Source organism: Leptonychotes weddellii, chromosome 12 (genome assembly GCF_054177405.1).
Source record: "Leptonychotes weddellii isolate Sample4059 chromosome 12, ASM5417740v2, whole genome shotgun sequence".
Lineage (NCBI taxonomy): Eukaryota > Metazoa > Chordata > Mammalia > Carnivora > Phocidae > Leptonychotes > Leptonychotes weddellii.
In genome coordinates, this window is record NC_138380.1 from 49514613 (window position 1) to 49536551 (window position 21939).

At 35.5% G+C, this 21939-nt stretch overlaps 1 protein-coding gene across 1 annotated transcript in view; it reads right to left on the reverse strand.

Annotated features, from left to right (window-relative positions):
• Positions 1-1778: 1778 nt before the first annotated feature.
• Positions 1779-21939, reverse strand: part of ITGB8 (integrin subunit beta 8) — a 79152-nt gene continuing 58991 nt past the window's right edge. The window contains exons 9-14 of the mRNA XM_081800436.1: positions 18114-18248; positions 14664-15069; positions 12015-12240; positions 10348-10454; positions 7180-7343; positions 1779-7086 (exon numbers count right to left, since the gene is read on the reverse strand). Coding sequence (XP_081656562.1) covers positions 6964-7086; positions 7180-7343; positions 10348-10454; positions 12015-12240; positions 14664-15069; positions 18114-18248 — 1161 coding nt within the window. The 3' untranslated portion in view covers positions 1779-6963. The remainder of the gene's footprint in view (positions 7087-7179; positions 7344-10347; positions 10455-12014; positions 12241-14663; positions 15070-18113; positions 18249-21939) is intronic.

The window sequence follows — 21939 nt, forward strand, 5'->3', positions numbered from 1 at the left end:
GCCTTTTATTATCCAGTGGTGTATCTCAACAAGATTTCAATGTTCTTGCATGGAATTCTCACCTTTGTCTGCTTTACCATTCCCCTAACTCTCCCTGACATCACCTTTCTATATGTCCATACTCACCTTTTCTTCAAAGTCCAGGCCAAATGCTCTTCTCTGTGGACGTACTCTAGTGTAACTCCAACATGACTGTATTAGCATTTTTTTTTTCATTTTTAAGGTTTAGTCATTCTTTCCTGTGTAGTACTTTTGCACATACATTAACCCTCCAAGTTAATTTATTGCACTTTTTGGGGGGGCATGGGGACATAGTTCGACTAGTAAAACTAGTTACACTAGTAAAATCTATCCTCACAAAACATATAATCAGTCATTTACGGAGAGAAAAACAGATCTGGGCATGAATTCTGCATTGGCAACTTGCTGGCTGTGTGTATTTATACAAGGTCCTTAACACCTCCTTGCCTTGCTTTTCTTATACAAGGTCCTTAACACCTCCTTGCGTTGTTTTTCTTATTTGAAAAATCAAGGTAAATGCTAGTTAGTATTGCTGAAGATTCAGTGAGACAATTATATAAAGAATACATTGTTAGTCAGAGTGTAGATTATCTGCTATAACATCAAATGCAGTGGTTTAGCTAAAAGGATTGTTTCCCTACCAGGTATCAGTCTTGAGGTAAGCAGCTGATGGCTGAAGGGGAAGCTCTGACAATTTCAGCACGGGGCTTCCTTGGCCAAGACAGCCGCTCCACTTGTTCCAGACAACAAAAAGAGACAAAGAGGAAGTGAGATCCAGGGTTGCACATACTCCCTCCTCTCTCATTTCACTGGCCACATTTAGTCCTCTGATCACATTTAGCTGCAAAGGAGTCTGGGTAGTTAAATCTTAGCTGTGTTGCTGTACTGAAACTCGGGTCCTATTATTGAAGATGGAAGGGAAGAATGGGGCCAAACAGCACTCATAAAAAAAATCACGATTCTGAGCCTGAAAGACTGTAGTCTGAACCCAACTGGGATGAATTCTCAAAAATTCAGTCCTTGGGAGACCTGATAGATTCCATCTGATCTTTCCAGTGCAACTGTTCTACTTACAGATGTGCTACACATACCTTTTCCTTCAAACTATTAAAATTCCTTAATGACAGGCAATCTGTCCACATGTCCTATTTGACTTTTAACTTGTCCCCTCATCTGCTTACTTTCACCCCTCAGTTAAACAGAGAAAAATCACAACACAAAGGTATTCCATAAATTTCAGTTATTTAAGTATGGCTCTCAAGAATGGGCAATTGAAGTTTATTTGTATCAAGGTAATGGTAGAAGTCTCTGGCTAATAAAAAAAAAGCCTGAATTATCTTTTAGCAAATTTTTCAGTTCTCTGTAATTCAGATGTTCTTTCTGCTTCCACTTTTGGGGAGCTAGCAAAAGGGAAGAGAGAAATTTGGATGACCCCACATCTTTATCATTGGCTCTACAACTTCCTAGAAGTAGTAGCTTTTTGGAATTATGTAATGTCCTCTACCAATGACAATGTATGGATGATACTACATTTCCTTGTATGAAAATGTGCTATTTTCTGGCAGCTCTGAGGGTCATGTAACACAAATGGTAAACAAAGAAGCATTCTGTGTATTCTTAGATCTTTACATTTTTATTTTAAAACATAAAATTTCATACTGATTAATACCTACTTTTAAACAGAATGATGCATTAATTAAATGCCTTGTCATAACTATTATAAGCTCTGTTAGAAAAATAAACATCTCACAACAAACTACAGTGTCAGCTCTTTAATAAATACATAAAACAGAAGTTAGTAGTCAATCAGAATTACATGAACATGTTCATAGTATAGTTTCTGAAATTATCTTATTCCCCAATTTTCTGTGTCATTTAAGGCAATTTAACTATAATAATAATAAGAAGAAATAATAAGAAACTTGTTTAATGAGAATTTCTTTGTTTCATAAGAGCTATTTTAAATTCAAATATTTTAATTTAAAAATACACTCTATATTAATTTTATTTTTTACAAAAACAGGACTTGTTAAATGAAACAAATAAGGTTATATTACTGATAATTTAAAAACATTTCTAAATTATTTTTGCAGATGTTTAAAAAACTTTAATGAAGTAGCTGGTAAATGTAAAATAGTTTTAAAGTTATGTTAAATATACACAAAATGAATTTCTATATTATGTGCAAATTTATATTTTCTTATAATTTAGAATTAAAATATTTCATATCCAACATTCTTAATAAAATTTATGTACCATGAATTTTGTCATTATGGGGAATTCTTATCAAAATCACATTTATCTGTGGTACAGTGTAAGGTTAGTAAATGTTCTTTACACAAATCACACATTTTCCATCCTTGATAACTGCAGTTTTTTGTTTTGTTTTTTAATATTGTTGGATTAAATAATTTTAACTGAAATACGTCATAGAGGTTGGAAATCTGATTAATACAGTTAGCTTACAAAGGTAGATTTTATGCAGGGAAGTATGCCAGGTAGATAAAAGAGTAGTGTTATTACTCTCAGGTATTTCATTAACAGCTGCCCAGATAGCTGAACAATTGTTTCATATAATTCAAATAACTTAAATATGCAGTTTTATGACAGTCATTATATGGGCTTGAAGGTAAATTCATCAAAGCCAAAGAAAAAGTCAAACAAAAGGGCAGAAATGAGAAAGAAGTATAAAAAAAATGAGAGGACTTGAAGGGAAAGTTTTTTTCCCTACAGTACTGATTGCTTGTATCATATTTTTCATCTGTCATTGACATAAGACATACAAGATGCTACAAAATCTAATTGTGATGGTTTCATATATTTTTCCAGTTAATTCTGTTTAAAAGTGAGATGATCATATGAAAGTATTCTTTAGAAAGGAATAGAAAGATTAAAAATCTGTTAGCAAAACTGGGAGAAACCCACCCATTCTTGTCAGTTAAGTTAGGTTTGCTGAAATCGTAGCCACTAGCACAAAGTATACATAGGAAGATGAAGAGCTTTTATAACCTAAAGGTCTGCAGGATCTGAGCTCATAATCAGACAGGCTCCATGATGAGTTGTATGTGATTCAGTTATACTGAAAATTGGCCTCACATGTTATCATAAACGGGTTCTCAAATATTTTTAAGAAAAGGAATGTTCCTATCCCCGTGAACATTTAAAGGTGAATTAGTGTAATACTTATTCAAGTACAACTTCAAACACTGCATCTAAGATGCCAGTGATTGCAAGATATATCACAATTTTAGAAATGTGAAATTGAAAAGCAGATATCTTAGAATCAATGAAATATGAATATGTATAATCAGTTATCCATAATAAAATTGCCATACAGTAATTATAAAAGAAAAAGGAAATGATCTGAAAGAATGCTAATTCTATACTTCTCTGAAAATATATCTCAGTTTGCATTGTATGAAATGGAGTTCTTAAGGTCAATATAAATAAGGATAGTTGTAAATTAAATATTGAGTATATAAAACAATACAATATGCACATGATTGAACTCCCAAATGGCTATATTTCACTCAATACTTTTACTAAAGATACAGATCTCAAACCCTTTAGACCTGAGAAGCTCAAATGGCTGTGACAATTTTAAATTCTTAGTTTTTAATGTGTATGTCTTGGTTCAGTTACATGATAAATTTTGAAATCATTAAGAGATGTTTGGAAATGGAGAACTTCATTATACCATTACATTGAGTTCTTTTTCACAATAAGCCTTACTGAGCTTAGAGTTTTAGGGCAATCTGAGGAAACGTGAGTAGGAAAACCAGGAGCAAGGAAGGAAGGAAAAGCCATTGAGTCTAATTTACTATATACCATGTAACCAGAAGGAATATAATTCTATGGAGAAAAATTTTTATAGTTCATCATAATCATATTTCAGTGTCTCATGGATATCTGTTGTCATATGTAAGAATATTTTTAGTGGGATTATTTTAAAGGGATAATGTTTTTTAAAAATTTGGAATTTTTCCTTTTGTGAAGTATTGTATTTGATGCATCTACCAATTTTCAGTTTTGAAAAATCTGCCTCCAAAGAAATCTACTCTGTTAACCTTAGATTTTTGTATCCTTATAAACTAAAGCTATATTGAACATTCAGTACATAATCAGATTTTTAAGTGAATTTTTGAGTCTTGCAGAGAATGTCTATGATTTTATACATGTTAATAAGTTTCCAAAGAAGATACCAAATGTTTGTAAATCCATGTACCCTGTGGTGTAAAGATGTTCCCAGAGAAGCAGAATGCATACAGTTATCTTGTAGTGTGTATATGGCACATTTCTAAATCATTACATACTTTAGAGCACAAAATGCTATCGTACCAAAAGTGTTGTTCAAGTTCTGTGTTAACTACTTAACATTTCATTATTTGTTTAATATCATGAATCTCAAAAGGCTCCTGTGGTCATGTTAGTTGAAAATAGGCTCTATTTACATAAATTATTTAAACTAAGAATAAGAATACCCTGTTTTCCCTTACCTTTTAATTAATTCTAACTAGTCAAATATTAATTCTCTTCTCATAAGCCACTTTACAGGAAAATATCCATTATTCAAGTAAAATATAAGCTCTAAAATCTTTAAGAATCAGGTCTTTAAGTAAAAAAAGAAAGCACAAGACATCAAAGCATAACTACAGTCATCATCAAGCATGGAAGTGCCTATCAGGAAGTTTGTCTTTTCCTATAACAGCCTTGGTCCATTATATTAGTGCAAACTAATGAGAGCATAAAAATATAAACCCTTGATTTTTAAGGGTTTCATTTGATTATGCTCCTTTGGATAATTCATTCCACGTGGAGATTAGCTTACGAACATTATAATGTTCATTTTTTAAATTGTCAGCATTTTAATGAATGGATGTTTTCCACTTTTTCCTTTTGGAGAGCTATCAGGTATCCAATTTTTCTTTTTAAAATGGATACTGTGTGTGACAGGCAGCCTGCAAAGTATGATCTTTACGTTATCCTTGGTGATCAAAGGTATCTTACACAAGTGAGTCACAGTACTGAATTATGTCAGTGTCCCCAATCTCATTAGGGGAAGGAAATACAGTTCAATTTAGCGTCATAATTGCTTGGCTGTAGGGGACAAGTTAATGGAGCTGCTGTGCTTGTTTGCTCCAGAACAACTTATTATATGTTTTAAAATCCTCTTTGGGGTAAAATATGGGGTGGGAGTTTGTCTTCATTAAAATGCAAATATCTGGCCTTTCTTCAAGTGCTGGAAGACAAATTTGGGAATTATAAGAAAACATTTTAAACAAATTACTTTGTTTTCATAGGCAAAGCTCTGTACTACACAAAGGGCTATTGGACTTATAGCCAACAAAATCAGACTGAATAGGTCTGTAGGGATATGGTAATTGTGAAGAAGTTTCCATGGGGGAAGATAAAAGCTCATGGCCTCTGTATCAAGCTCTCAGGCTGAGCACTGCACAACTCACAGGCTGTGGTGTGAATGGATTTCCCTGTAGTTAGGCCATGCAGCATTCTCTTAGAAGCTGATTAGCAGGAAAGAATGGAAGCCAGTCATGGAATTCAGTTTGAGTTACTCTTTTCTGCTTTGCTTTGAAATTTTCTCATGTCATACTCAAGACTCCAGTAAATCACATTCAAAAATACTTCCAATCAAATATTTTAAAGAATCAAGAGGTAGCATGATATGGTGCAATGAACACTACCTGGCAATAAGAAGATAGAAGTTCTCTTCAAATGCTGCCACTTAATCACTTGGGCGTTTTTTAAGATACCATTTAAACTTTCTGAGCCTCAGTTCCCTGACTAAGTAAAAGGATGAATTAGCTTATTTCTAAGATATTGTCTATCCTCCTCCAATTGTATATTTTTAAATTCTGGTGAGTACGGTTGAGGTGATTCAGGGAAAGAACTCTTTATGCTGCACTGAGGGGTGAAAATAATATAGCATAATATAGCTTTTAATTAGAAAAATGCTAATGTCTACTTGGAGTAAATATCTGAGAGAACTCACTAAAAAATGTGGCACTTTGAGGCAGAGTTTCTAAACACCTTGTGATCTTCAACCTGATGATTAGACAAATGAAATGGTGAAGCATCCAGTTTATCAGGTAAGAAGATATGTAAGACTCCACATCTGCACACAACGAAGCTGTTCGATTTTGATGTTACTTTACAGTGTCCCTTATTAAACATTCAGCTTTTAAAATCAGTATTCTAATAAAGTGACATTGTATTATTAGGTTTTTATAGCAGTAGTAACTTAGCACTTATTTAATCCAGTCATTTGTGACATATATAAACTTATCCTGTAAGAAAGAAAAAATATAAAGGCAAAGAGAGAATGGTGAAATTAGTATCTTGTAAGAAGCAGAAAACAAACACATGCATAACACTACACAGTTTCAAAAGCAATATCCCTCAAAAGTAAGGTTTTGTCTATTAACCTCTTGAATAAGTGAAACACTAACCATTTATCCATCTAGATGTTCTTGTCTATTCACTGCCAATTGTTGAAGTGCTTGGCAACAGTAGCATAACTGCCTTTTATTTTTTTCATCCACACGTTTGGTGCAGGGATTACTGTACCCTTGTAGTGACACAGCATTGTCTCTCTCTGGGAAGCATAGGAATGGCAGGTACCTGTAAAGTGTAATCAGTGCTCTTCAGATGATCTACATTCTATGCTGATCGAAATAAGTTATATATTACAGTAAAGTGCTACAATGACACTAGTCTCAAACAGTAGTAAGACACATTTTTCTCTGAAAAATTCAGCAGCGGTGTGAGTCACATGATGATGAGGATGTCTGTCAGTCTTCATTCAAGTGGACAACCAGCAACCAGCATGATCTAGAACAGTTTGTCTCCTCCTGTGACTTCTAAAATTATATATTTTTAGGAGCAAATATTAAAAATCCAGTTTCCCATAAAGTACTTTTTATCTTTTTAGAAGTTGCACCTGAAAGTTTCATGAGCATTTAATTTGCTGATATCCATTTTTATTTCTTCAGGCTTCTCACGTCGGTAGGTTACTGCTCTTGTGCAAACACTTTGCAGAATCAACTTGTCCTTGATGGAGAAAAAATGTCATTACTTAACAGTCTAAATATTGGAAGTAGACAATGACATACTGATAGTAATTCTTTTTTAGAATTCACTGACCTTTTTTGTGGCTGACACCCTGTAATCTGCCGAGGACTTAATTTTATTACTATTCCATTGTAGTATCACCTGTCTAATGATAAGGACTTTAAGCAACCCAATCAAGAATGTAACTATGAAGATGATGAAAAATATTCTTAAATAGCTTGGGCTAGAGAAACATTCTGTAATAAAGCAAACAAATAAATGGATTAAAAACTGGAATGAGTAAATCAAAGGATTCTAACAAGCAAACAATGTTCTCCATCTCAATTAATAGGACCAGAGATATTTGCAAATCTACATTTTCAAAACAGAAGAATGTCATTACTACTGATTCAAAAAGTAACTGTAATTTTTATTAAACATTGATTATTAAAATATTTCCAAGAGAAAGCCCTGTTTTGGAGAATAGCCACAATTAAAGTATTCAAAAATATTATTTCTTTGCAGCTTGATTCTTTAATTGTATTAGCTGGAATGTGCCCAAATTCCTTAACAAAATAAAATTTTACCTGTGACAGAAAGGAGCAGTTTTTGTGGTGTGCATTGTTGATCACTAAGTGGAAAATGGGATTTAAAAATTATTTAACAGCTCTGTGTATCAGCATATGTTTCTCTTGTTATGCTTGCTCTTCATTCATTGCACAGCAGTAATGGAAAATAAAGTAAACAACTACAGAAGCTAAAATCAGTACTATTCTAGTAGATGAATAAGTATTTCCTTTGAAAGTGTAGTGTAAATTTCCATTAATATTACATGTAGCCTCTCCAGGGAATAAGAGTGTCCAGCTCAGGACAATATGCAAATCTCTTTCCTCAATTTTTATTAATTTAGTTTTTACTTGTCAACCAAATCTGTCATATTTTGCTTCTAAAAATTCCACTGTATATTTTTTTTCAAGGACAAATAATTACTCGCTGGAAAAGGAAAATGCTGCATTAAGAGGAGGAGCATACAAGGTCTCTGTTTTAACACCAGACCTTTGGCAAACCCTAGCTGGAAAGTCTACAGGCTCTGTGGATGCCAGAAGTATTATCCTAATCTAAGAGGAACATTGCACAATAATGCCAGTATTCCACAGAATTCACCAGCTGCCCCAGATACACAAAATTACCTCCTGGCTTAAAGAGGCATGTGTTTTCTGCCCATTCTCCAGACTTTGGGGACTTCACTTAAATGCCCAAAGGTCTCCCTGAGAGGTCCTTTTGGGAGGGGGACCTGCCAAGATTTAGAAGAGCAGTCACCTAAACGTGGGTAATTTGTTTCTGAATTCGCAGGGATGACCAAGCATGCTTTTGAATAAGCTAAGAACTCAGAAATGAGGCAAGGGCTCCTCTCCAAGTGGGAACATTTTAAGCCCAGTTTTCTTTGGTCAGTGATAAGGTTTCTTGAAAGAAAGGCTAAAGAGAGTCCAAAGGACTACTAATTGGAATAGAAACACCAAAAGCAAGCACAAGTCTCCTGTTGTTACTGGTCTCTCACACAGAGAGAATCCAAGATACTTTATTCAAAGGTGGTGTCCTTGGAGTCTTCCACAGTGACCTTCAGGTTTGTGACAAGCATGCCTTTCATCCTGACAGACTGTCATTTCCCTTGGCTGACTTAGAACTAGTCAATCAGCTAAAGCAGATCCTTAAAGGGGACACGTGGCTTGATCCCACTTATTGGCTTCTTGCCTAGGAGGAGCTTAGCCAGAAGACTGGAACAACACCCTTTAAGTGTGATTGAGTGGATAGATAATAGAGGTGGCTAACAAATGCTCTTTCCCTCTCCTTCCACCATAGTTGTGAAGGGGAGGGGAGCCCCCTAGCTACCAATAAATTTTACAAATATTTCTAATGGGTTAGGATAGAGGACATCTTCAGGCTCAAATCTGCATGCATTTTAGAATGTCATTTTGGATAGACAAACATTTAGCCCTGGCCATGGCTCTCATCTTAGTCTAGGTCAAGCAAGGGCTTTTCCTAAGGAGCTTTAAGGGAATACTTTTTGTAACCACACTTAGGTCAGAGTAGGTTTGTTTACTTAACATAATAAATGACATGTTGACAGAAAGGGCTCTATTTATTAGAAAAGGCACTTGGCTTTCTGGAGTGATTGCTGCAGCCCCAGCTGGCAGCACATGGGCTCTTTTCAAAGCCAAATTCATTATGGGCTAAGATCAGTGTGGATGCAAGGGAAGAAGGAAACAAAACTGGAGACAGTTTATTCTTCTGTGCAGTCTAAGAGCTGGAATTATCTTTACAGGTTTGAGGAGAGACTAGAAATAATAGTAGCAGTAGAAATGTTTTCAAAGAAGACATAATTTCAAGCTTAATTTCTAATTCATGTGTACTTTAACCTTAACACCTGAGCAAAGTGGCGTACTGGCTTTTGGCTTCTAATGAGTTTTTGTCTTAAAATTGTCTTTGAACACAGCTTTTACATGTTTCTCCCATTTGCGTGTCATCTTTTAATTCACATATTTCTTTCATATTCACTGGCTCATTTAATCTCCTACAGCTCCTTGAGTTTGGTATTATTATATCTATTACAGATGAAGAAACTGAGGCTCAGGGAAATTTTGTAAGAGGGCTGGTATTTCTTATCTATTAGTGTCAAGGGACATGCATTAAGCCAAGGTGTCCAGACTAAAAGTTTCATGCCTTTTCCATTATGCCGCCTTTATAATCATTCACCCCTAAATTGTATTTACATCCGAATGAAAAAATACCAGAAAGGAATGGCTCTTTTTAAGTTACATATTTTGCAAAAGCCGATCAATGCTACTTAGGATTTTTGGCTTCACCTGAAACATAAAAGTGAATTTGGGTTTTACATGAGGAACGTTGTAGCTGGAAGCAAGTCTGGGTTATGAAAGATAAGTATGGCTCCATAGTTTTATCTGTAAGGGTGAAATGGACTCTACGTAGGAAATTTCCACTCTTGGCTCACTGAGGCCTCTGTAGTAATTCTGCCTGGTGTACTGCCACAGCGGGGCACAGCATGAGAATTTAGCTGGCTAATTGGCTGGGAGATGTAACAATTCAGCCAAACCATGGCCAATATACTCAGCTGCTTGTTATAGAGTACCACCTCTGGAAGACTGAGAACACTGAAGCAGTTAGTCCTTTCTTTAGGATGATTGATTATGCGCCCTTTAGGGGAATGTGATACTCTTCAGTGCTTTTTAAGCTTTGATTTACCTGATGTTTGGTCCATATAATGCTGTTCCATGAGAGCACATGAGGTTTTACAACGATCAAGTATAGCTTGAGACAGGTTATAAGGGTGGAGGCATTGCACACAATTCCTGAAAGGACGAAAAGAAATGAAACATTTAACCTTTGAAAAGGTTGTAGCCCACAGTATTTTCTGCAAGAAATAAAATATCAAAATAGAGTAGTGCTGCTTTAGGACAGCCACCTTGTAAAACTGGGAAAGAAAGCCATGACGTTTATTTGTAATACTGGCTGAATTTACATGGCAAAATTATATTCTAACCACTAAAAATATTTTAATAATGTATAAAATCAAAATAATGAATTCTCTTGATTGAGAAGAAAATAGGAAATGCATAAGATGCTTTCATCACAAATAAAACTCGTAAAAATATTTTAGAGGGGGCGCCTGGGTGGCTCAGTCGTTAAGCGTCTGCCTTCGGCCCAGGTCATGATCCCAGGGTCCTGGGATCGAGCCCCGCATCGGGCTCCCTGCTCAGCGGGAAGCCTGCTTCTCCCTCTCCCTCTCCCCCTGCTTGTGTTCCCTCTCTCGCTGTGTCTCTCTCTGTCAAATAAATAAATAAAATCTTTAAAATATATATATATATTTTAGAGGATAAATGTTATACTATAGAAAAGTTTAGCAATGAATACACAGTTCAAGTTTCAGTTGGGTTCGTTAGAAATAACTCCAACGTTATGTTTAAGTACTGCATTTCCAAGACAGTTACATAAATTGCTATATATAATTTTAAAATTTTTACTTGAACCACCAATCTGAGAAAGTAAATGTCTTAAAAATTTTGAATAAGACATATTGGAAGGCACAGTAATATGTAGAGTAGTGATCTCTGAGCAGGCTCAAACTGTTCCTGGGAAATTAGTTACTGACAAAAAACAACGCCACCTTCATTTAACATATCACCTCTTACTCATCCACCGCTTATTTCTAGAGGTGCTTCAGGGCCACTGTCATTCTTTATTTTTAAAATAATTTAAATAAATAAATAAATAAAATAAAATAAACCCCATAATAATAGCTAACATTTATTCTAGGATTATTATGCACCAAGTAAGTACAAAGGTTGGGTTGTTTTTGTTTTACATGAATCATCTAACTTAATTCTGTCACAGAACTATATCAGGTATTATTATTATAATCCTCATTATTATTTTAATCATCCTGTTGCACACCTTAAGCCTTGTGTAAACAAGGTTCTATGTTAGTTGTATCTCAATAAAGCTGGGGAAAAAACAATAAACACTGAATATTATTCTTTAAAACAACAAAACTATTTCATGGAACACTACATCAAAAACTAATGATGTAATGTATGGTGATTAACATAACATAATAATAATAAAACAATGTGATGGTCAAAAAAAACAAACCTATTTCAAACAAGCTAAGGGAGTGAATGCCTAGATCAATTCTGATGTTTTCACAGCTATCTAGTGGCCAAGAGTTCAAATCTAAGTTTTCTAATTCCTAAATTCCCCATTCGGTTCTTTTTTTAGCATGATGGTAACAGTTTACCATGGTAGAGAAGATCCAGCAACATGTAAGATTAAGGAAGGCAAAATAGAAAAAGGACGAGCCCAGCACTACTGAAGGACTGCTGTATGTATGTTTGGAGGTAGAGAACACGTACCAGTTTTCACTGCAGGCTGTGTGACACGTGGGGCAGTGTTCACAGAAGCGGCCGATGCTCCTGGGATCCGTGCATTCACACCTGCCACATACACACGTACCTCTTCCACTGCACACTTGGCCCTTCGGACTGACGCAGTGCTGGGCTGAGGCTGACGGGCACTGACAGCGATCCCCTTCCCAGCCACTGAAGCACTGGCATCTGCCCGCTTCACACTCTCCATGCCCTGCAACAGACACTCCAGGACCTAAGTTACTGGGGCCGCTGACTCTGTGACGTGTTTCCAGACCTGAATTCCCCTCCCCCATCCGTGGAAACACACCGACCGGCCAGTGAGTGGGAACAGCGTCATTTTCTATTCGCCCGCAAGAACAATGCTAGGGTTTAGGAGGGCCTATTTTCAAAGCTGTTCGGTTGTAGGGACTCTCCTGAGGCTAAACGTTGTGCCCATGGTTGTGACATCCGCTCTGCTGCTCCGGCTGCCTGGCCACTTGAAGGTCACTGGCCGTTCCGGTTTGAATGAAAAACACACAAATATAAAAAAGCCTCAAAGGCGGAAGTAATGTTAATTGTCTGTTTTAAGATCTGAAAAACAGGGGTATTTGCTTAATAGCTTCCATAATTTGTTCTCGTGGTCTCTCGTTATTGCTAAGGGCCTGGGATAATTTGGGTCTGTGAGGCAAACCCTTCTAGTCCTTCAGTGCTGCTAGTGCCATTTTAAAGACAAGATCTCTGGGCAAGTTGAACTAATCCCTTCCCAGCTTCAGGACATTAACAGGTTAGAAGGGCACGTCCTACAGTGTGCTGTGAGCTGTTATTAGGTCATAAATGAGAGAAAGCAAGTGGGGTATGTGTGTAAGTGTGTATGTGTGTGTGTGCAAATGTACACTTGTGTGTTGGGCTTGGGGGCAGGCAGACAAATGAGTTGAGGGAAACACTGGTCATATGTACTTAAATGGATTTTAGACTGCAGGAGGCATCTAAAATTTAATATGCTTATGTGAATTTGAAATCTTCAAGAGCGATTATATATTACAGGGTTACATAGTGTTTCTCAAGCTTATGTGGCCACAGACTTTTCCTTCCTTCCTTCCTTCTCTTGCTTCCTGGCTTCCTCCCTCTCTCCTTCCCTCCCTCCCTTTATTGAGGAGCACCTCACAGGGTTACTGTTCCATAGAAGCTACTGTTGGATCAACTCAATTGCTAAATGTAAAACTAATGAGATCGAGGCCAAACAAATGCCTGCCAGACCCAGTTCCCTATACGCAAGCTGCACACCTAATCCTAGCCAGCTGACCTGTGAACATGTGTTTTTATTCTCAAAGGAGACTAGTGAAGAAAATATTGTCAGCCTACAGTTTGCACTATAATTTATACACAAATAATTCAGAGCAGATTCTCAACCACCTGTGGGCCAGCAGTATAGTCATATAGAAGGGCTAGTACCTTGGTTTTTGATATTTAACTATAAATAGAGACCGGGATTCTCAATGTATTTCAAGCTTCTTTGAGAGATCAAAAGCTGTGGGATATCAGAATTCTTCCTCTTTCCTGTTCCAAATAGGATTAGCTCTAAAAATTAGAAGGTAATTGCTAGTTTGTTCTTAAGTCATCTATAATCCATTCTACCAATGATACCAGGTACAGCAGAATAAATGTTTGGCATATAAAATGGTTTATGTCTATAACAGAATAAAAAGGCAATTTTCCATTGCATATTTATGTGATATAGGGCAAACTTCTAGTTTATACAAGAATAGAAAATTTGTATAGGTTTGTTACTTTCCATATGGTTATGGCAGTGAAATATTTCAGTTCATCAGTAATCTAATTAATATTTGCTTACCAAAATGCAAACATTAAAAAGCTGTTTTAACAATAAGTGGATTTAGCACAATGTCACAGAAAAATTAATTCATTTAAAAACAATATTTTGGATTAAATTTCAAATGTTGCACAGATTTTCTAGAATCTAACCTCTAGGTGGCAGTAAACTGAATTAGCCAAAAAGTACTTTTGATATTTTTGTTTTAAATTATTTCATTTTTAAACGTTGTCTGTGTGTGGCCTCTGGTACTAATCTTCTAGATTACTTTTGAAACCAGCATTTTCTTGGAGAATGCTGTCCTTTGATAATTTCGTTGCTGGCGTTGTTCCAAAAATACACTGGAAAGGTTTAAGTTATTACAAATTTATAATACCATCTATAATAGTGCATTAAGAATTTTCCAGTGAATGGAAACTATGTTTTTATAGCTCACTGTCCTCTGAGCAAGCTGGAGGGAGTGACCACTTACGAGAATGAATCAGGTCTTTCTAGAAGAATACTCTGATTATAGAAAACCTGCCAGACATCATCAGTAATTTCCTTTTCTGGGTATATAGATCAAGGCATACTTGAGAATAGCACTTAATTTTTGGTTTTTATTTTGAAGTACTTCCTGTACAAAATAATTTAAAATATAAACAGCAGAATCATGTGCCATAAATCTGTTGCCATGCCCTAATTTCATAGACTTTGAACCTTTGAATATTAAGTTCAGATTCAGGATTGGTAATTATAAAGATGTGATTTAAAGATACTTTAATATATATGCCAGTTTAACAGTAACTAGTAAAAACTGCATGTATATATTTATTTAAACCTACCAGCGCACAGATTTCCATGGTGATATGGACAAGAGAAGTCATCCTTTTCACAGTATTTACCATACACTTTTCCAAGCTTAATTTTGTGACACAGACATTTCCCACAAACACAAACTCCTCGACCACTGCAAACAGGTTGATCCTTGTGTGACTTGCAACTCTCAGAAGGAAACTGATCTTCATCAAAATGACATTTATTCTCATTACACTGGAAACACTTGGCATCTAGAAAAACTTCATCAACACACTTTCGTTTAGGTGCTCTCCCATCATCACACTGACAGCTGCAGTTTCTGTGTATATGAATTTTAGTGGTTTCATTGAAACCAATAGGTTTGATTATTGCATAGCTCTTTCCTCCTGTGACGTCACACTTTTTCATTGTAACTGTTACATTGAAAAGAACCTAAATGGGGGGAGGGAAAGAAAATATATTTATATGTCCTGATTATTTTTATCATCACTATTATATCTGTTAATGATATTCTGAATCAATAATGTACCATCTTATAGAAATTTATAATACTTCGTAAATTACACGTGCAGTCTTTCATAGGTAAATGTAACATCCCTTTTTAATTTAATTTATTTCCTAATTAATGAACTAGAGAGTTAAAGGAAGCAATGACTGCTGCTTGTCTATATTGTACCATTAAATGGATATGGGTTCAAGCCTATTTGAAATGTCCTCCATTGATTTCTTAGCAAACTTGAGAGAGAATAGATCATCTTCTGAAATAAGTCCTAAAATGTGGAGTTATTGAATATTTCGCACAAGGGAGAGATCAAATAAACTAAAATAAAGGACTATTGCTCTCCTGGTTTAAAACCATGAGATAGGATGTTTAGATGAACAATTCTTATTTTTGTTCCTATTTCCTAGGGGCCCAAGTAAAGTTTCAGGGTTCAATTTTAGTTTATACATGGTATTAATGAAGGAAAACATGAAGCTTTCTCTGATGTTACTTAAGGGAAAAAGATTTAGGACTCTTTCAGATCTTTTTTTTAAAGATTTTATTTATTTGACAGAGAGAAACACAGCGAGAGAGGAAATACAAGCAGGGAGGAGAGTGGGAGAGGGAGAAGCAGGCTTCCCGCTGAGCAGGGAGCCTGATGCAGGGCTTGATCCCAGGACCCTGGGATCATGACCCGAGCCAAAGGCAGATGCCCAAAGACTGAGCCACCCAGGTGCCCCAGACTCTTTCAGATCTTAAGATCTCAATACAAGGTCATACATTTGTCTCAGGAGATGTGAGCCCACAACTAAAGATCTGGGTTGGCAGGAGTTTATTTCCCTTGTGAAAGGACAGATCCTGCCAAGTTTTACCTTTTTCTCTATTTTTTTTTCTTTTTGCAGGACATTATTGGTTTAATGTGTCTTTTGTATTTGTTAGCCTACCTTATGATCTTCAGGTACGTTGGCAAATAAGATTGTAGGATTTTTCCATTTTAGACTGAGATCCATTAAAACTTAAAAATAATTTGTGGTAGCCTTTTTTGTTGGGATGGATATCTATCTATCTGTCTATCTATATCTATATCTATATCTATATCTATATATGTATATATATATCTCCAGTCTGACCAAAAGGCCTAGCACAAATACACACGCACATGCACACACACACACACACACACACAAGATATGAAAAATCTAACTTTAGGCTTATATATTACATATTTGCATCAGAAATTAGAATCAGCTTCACAGTATTAAAATTAATGCAGTTGGTTTTTTGTCTTTAAGAATGTTAAGGTTTGGAGCGCCTGGGTGGCTCATTCGTTAAGCATCCGCCTTCAGCTCAGGTCATGATCCCAGGGTCCTGGGATCGAGCCCCACATCGGGCTCCCTGCTCCGCGGGAAGCCTGCTTCTCCCTCTCCCACTCCCCCTGCTTGTGTTCCCTCTCTTGCTGTGTCTCTCTCTGTCAAATAAATGAATAAAATCTTTAAGAAAAAAAAAAAGAATGTTAAGGATTAACAGATATGTAGGATAATGTGGTCATTGCCAATATTAACAGAGCAAAACTTGGGGTTTATATAATTAAGAGGTCACATGACTCTTCCTGAAAGTCAAACTGTTTATACTACTTAGTTGAAAGTGAGGGGGGAAAAGGGATTATAGACAAAGGAGAAAAAATAAAAAAGGTAAGTAAGGAAAACCATTCTGCCAAAATTTATTTTGAAAGAAAGAACTTACTAAGAGGCTAACCCTTTCTCAAAAACTTTCCCTAGCACAAAGTTTATCTGTAATGGAAATCAAATATATATATTTTATAAACTGGTATGTAATGTCTTGGGAACAAAATCCATGAAGTGATTATGCAAGGACCTACAGAATTCGATACTAGCAATAATTGATTTCAAATAGACAGCTCGTGAGAGCAACTATACTACCCACAGGTTCTAAACTTTCCAAGGGGGAAGAATACAGCATAGAACTTTAGAGGTGAAAAGAAGAGGGATTAGAAATCTTCTAGTCTGAACAGATCATTTAAAAATGAGGCAACTGATGCCTCAAAAGGTAAATGGCTCACTGAAAATCACTGCATCTAATAAGAATTCCCTTTAAAAGCATATTTCTGTGTGTTTACTCTCTATTGTGCCGATACCAGGAGAATCCCTATCTCTCCTTGTCCTATTTCCTAACACTGCAATAATTTGGGCCCTTTTTTCCCCACATTTTATCCCCTTTTAGTTAAATGACACTTCTTTTTTATTGTTTTTAATAAAATCCCCTACCTCTTCCTAGATCATCGTGAGTGTATTGGGACAATAATAACACAGTGAAAGATTTTGGAATTCTTAGCCTTTATCAACTGCTCCATCACTCGCATTCTTTTCTGTGGCTTATTACCGTTGATTTCAAATTTATTCTGAGAATTTTCAGATTTGAAACCAAAAAGGCATCATCATCAACAAGACACTGCTTGTTTGAAGAGATGTGCTTTACTGATATACAGTGGCTATGACCCCTAAGTTTAAAGTTATTATTATTATTATTTTTAAAGATTTTATTTATTTATTTGAGAGAGAGAGAGAGACAGCGAGAGAGGGAACACAAGCAGGGGGAGTGGGAGAGGGAGAAGCAGGCTTCCTGCTAAGCAGGGAGCCCGATGCGGGGCTCGATCCCAAGACTCTGGGATCATGACCTGAGCCAAAGGCAGCCACTTAACCGACTGAGCCACCCAGGCGCCCCTGAAGTTATTATTATTAAATAAGTATTTAAAATAGTATGTATTTATTTAACTTGAGAGTTTGAGAGAACAGTCAGTGGAGTTAAAACAAATAGGAACTTTGGAAAGAGATAATAAAAATTACTTTGAAGTGTATACATAAGATCCTTGGAGTCAGTAGTAAATAAAGTTTTCCAGAATGGTTTGATTTTTCTGTGAGAAAACATGCCAGACAACTTAATTTATTTTAAATGGGAAGAATGTACACCCACATACTTCGTCATTGCTTGTCACATTTCCACATCCGTCTGTGCCTGGTTTTCGGGTCCCATCTGGACAGATGGCAGTAATATTAAAATAGACGCCTTTTACCTGGTTTTCCACCTGAACTTTCACTTCTGAAATGAGTTTCTGCAGAGACATCATTTTTTGATTGTATATCACAAAAGTTTCAAACGTAAGCAATTAAACAGAGGCAAGCTTATTAAACCATTCTAGATTTAATTTTTAACTAAATCAAAGTCTGTCTCTATAAAAGGATAAATAAATGTGGTGTTTCCACATAATGACCCAATTATATTTGAGATACATAAGAAATACTGAGGGATTAGACCATCTGCATTTAAATTGTTCTATTTTTTCACATATTTCCATGACTGTGCATTTTGATGACTTTAAAGATATTTCTCACTCAGCCTGTTACAAAAATAGTCATTTTAAATCCAACAATATTTATATTTTGTGACAAAATTTAAATAAAACATTGAGAACACCTATATTGTCACAAAGGGTAAATCTTAACAGCTTAAAATCTGGAACACATTTCTGACATTTACACTATTAAATAAACATTTCCATTTCAAACACTTTAGGCTATCATGAAAGCTAAAATACCTTAGTGATACAGCATTGAAAGGTAAATTTTGGGGAGGGCATTTCTATACTGTAGGCATAAGAATTACCTGCCTGATATGGTCCTGTAAATTCTCCAAGAATGGTGACTAACATAACAGAAAAAAAATAAAAAAAAGGAGTGGCCTACAATTTTTGCCAAGTCCCTGGGGCTTGCTTGTGTCAAATTTGGTCTAACCCTTAATACTGAAATGGGACCACTTACTAGACAGAAAATCATTCACTCATTCATTCATTTTTTCAATTACTCAAAAAAATATCTGTGTAAAACTTATGTATCAAGCACACACAGATTTCTTCCAGCACAGTCTCTGGTTCCAAAATTTCTGGCTACATTAAATATATACTGAAGATCTGTGTGTATTTCATCTCATAAAACGGTCTACCACATGCAAAAATCCTTAACTTATATTTGTAAACAAAAAAGATGAAGTATATACCTAAGGAAAGAGTGAGTAGCAGGATATGAAGAAAAAATATTTTCTAATGGCTTCTAATTTTTTACTTGAGTAAATTTTCATCTTCAACTGTATAATCGATAAAGAGATGTGTGCTTACTGCCTGATAGTTGACCATGGTGGTAAATCTAGAACAAGATACTTCTTCAAATTAGTAAATTTTATTTGGATTAGATAAGACTGTGTTAGCCACATTTTTAAATCTCCCAGAGAGCTCATCCATTGTAATCACTTAATTGAACATTCTCAGCAAACCAACAGAAACTTGTATGGTATATAAATGGTGTTGATAGGGTGATGGTTTGACAGATCGGAAGGAAATTCCTAATACAATGAGTGTCTCACTTTGCCCTTCCGAAGTTCTTTCTCTTAAAAAGTTAACCTTGTTACACTAATGTTTTTCACTTAAGCAGGGTGTGAAGACAAATATCTAAAATTTTGCCCAGTTTTGAGATTTAGAAATTAGGCTCCAAACACAATATTAAGTTTCCTTTTTAATACCTAACAAGTACAGAGGCAGAATTTATTTTTTTAATGTATAATTCTGTTTGTATTCAATATAATTTACTTTTCATTTCTTAATTTCAGCTTAATTTTTTTGTCATGATTTTTATTTAATTTAATAAAAAATAAAATGCAGTCACATTCACCATGCACTAAATTTATATGTGATTTTATAAAATTCTTAAAAAGGAAATGCAAAAAATTAGAAGTTAGAATGAAATTTTTTTATTATTTTTCTTCAATGAATTGTGAATTATTTCTGTTGGACTGTGAAGACAAAATAAAATTTCAGAAGAATTTTGAAAATATACATATACGTAAAATAACAGAATCTCAACTTAAGGAGATTAATTAGCCAGAGTAAGTCTTACTGGATTTGCCAGTATTTTCCCATTGTTTAAGATTAATCAGAACTGCAGTTAGCCAAAGCACTGAATACCTATCCTGGGCAAATAAAGAACATAAAACCAAATGCTGCTGGTTCCCTTTCCATTAGTACAGTCTGACACACAGGCAAGTTTGTCAATTTATGTTCCTTGTTTGGAGTAATAAATGGGTTCATACTATAAAAATAAAAACTATGGTGATTTCTAACACTGCACATTCCCTCCTTATTTTGATTATTCCTAGGAACAAACTGCAGATGGGAATGAAGTGTACACGTTTCATCTTCCTTGATAAGAAGCTCCCCCCAGTCCTAATGTTCTTTTGTAACAGTGACAAACAAAAATAAAGATGGTCTTCTTTATTTCATCCAACATAGTTTTCAAATAAAGAACAATTCCTTGGCAAAAAAAAAAAAAAAACCTCACAAGATTTATTTTTCTTTTAAAAGAATAAAGTTTAAACAAGTCCTTCATTTTCTATCCCATGTCTACTTCCTGACTTTCCCTTTTGTGCTCAAGTAGAAGGCAGATGTTGCACAGAGAAAATAAGAGAAGCCTGAGGTTGTTCACAATGCTTGGGCTACTGTGTACACTATTCATCTCTACTGTGTAAGAAAGAGAACCAGAGAATTTGGGAAGTGAGACTTAATCAGTGGTCCATAAGTTCAAGGTAGAGTAAAGCATACTTTTGGATAGTTTGTAAAAAAAAAAAAAAAGCAAAGAAAAAAAAAGAAAGAAAGAAAAACAAGTGTTATCACACAGAAGGAAGCACCTGAGGCCTAGAGTTAAGAAAGACCTGGGTTCTGGTCCTGATCCTTTTGCTTGTTTGACCTTTGGTTAGCTTGCTTAGCTTCTTTGAGGTTCTATAAATACAAAATGGGAGTACTAACATCTTCCTTATGGATTGGCTGTGTGGATTAAATGAGGTCACGTATGGAAAGTAACTGCTTCTGGGTGGTATTAAAGTAACAATCACAATTATTACAACATTTTAACAGTGATTATTCTATCCAAGAATGACCTACGCTGAGAGAGCTGATGTTTCTATAAATCTTTGCATTTGGCACTCACTCTTCATAGACTAGGGACAGCATACAACTGTCAATTCAATAAAATAGTATACCTCTTAAGGTGATTGTTTTAATCAAACTAGTTTGATAACACTGCTAAAATAACTGATTAAACAATCAAGTGATTAATCTAGGAGACCCCAACAGAGTCCTCTCAGTAATCTCTATATCCCAGATAGGTCATTTTCAGAAGACAGTTTGCTGCTTTAAATAGTGTGGATTTCTTTATCTTTATGACATAGGAAATTGTGACATTTCTGATAATAAAGTATGTTTTATAGCCATGATTTGGTGACTAATGGAACATTTGGTTTAGAAGAAAATTTAGATAGGCTCTAGCCCAACTTGAGTTTACTGTCAATGAGATGGTGAAGTTAAAGAAAGCTCAAGTGAATTTCCCAAGGTTACATGGCTAGTTAGTGATAGAACCAGGGCTAAATTCATGTTAATTTTTAACCTAATTTTCTGCCCACCATTCCACTCAAGATGATAGGGCACTAATTTGTATCTTGCCATAGAAACTGGGGTTAAAAGTTTACACAGACCTGTACCTTTGAAACAAATAATACATTATATGTTAAAAAAAAAAAGAAGAAGAAGAAGATAGTAGGAAGGGAAAAATGAAGGGGGGGAAATCGGAGGGGGAGATGGACCATGAGAGACTATGGACTCTGAGAAACAAACTGAGGGTTCTAGAGGGGAGGGGGGTGGGGGGAAGGGTTAGCCTGGTGATGGGTATTAAAGAGGGCACGTACTGAATGGAGCACTGGGT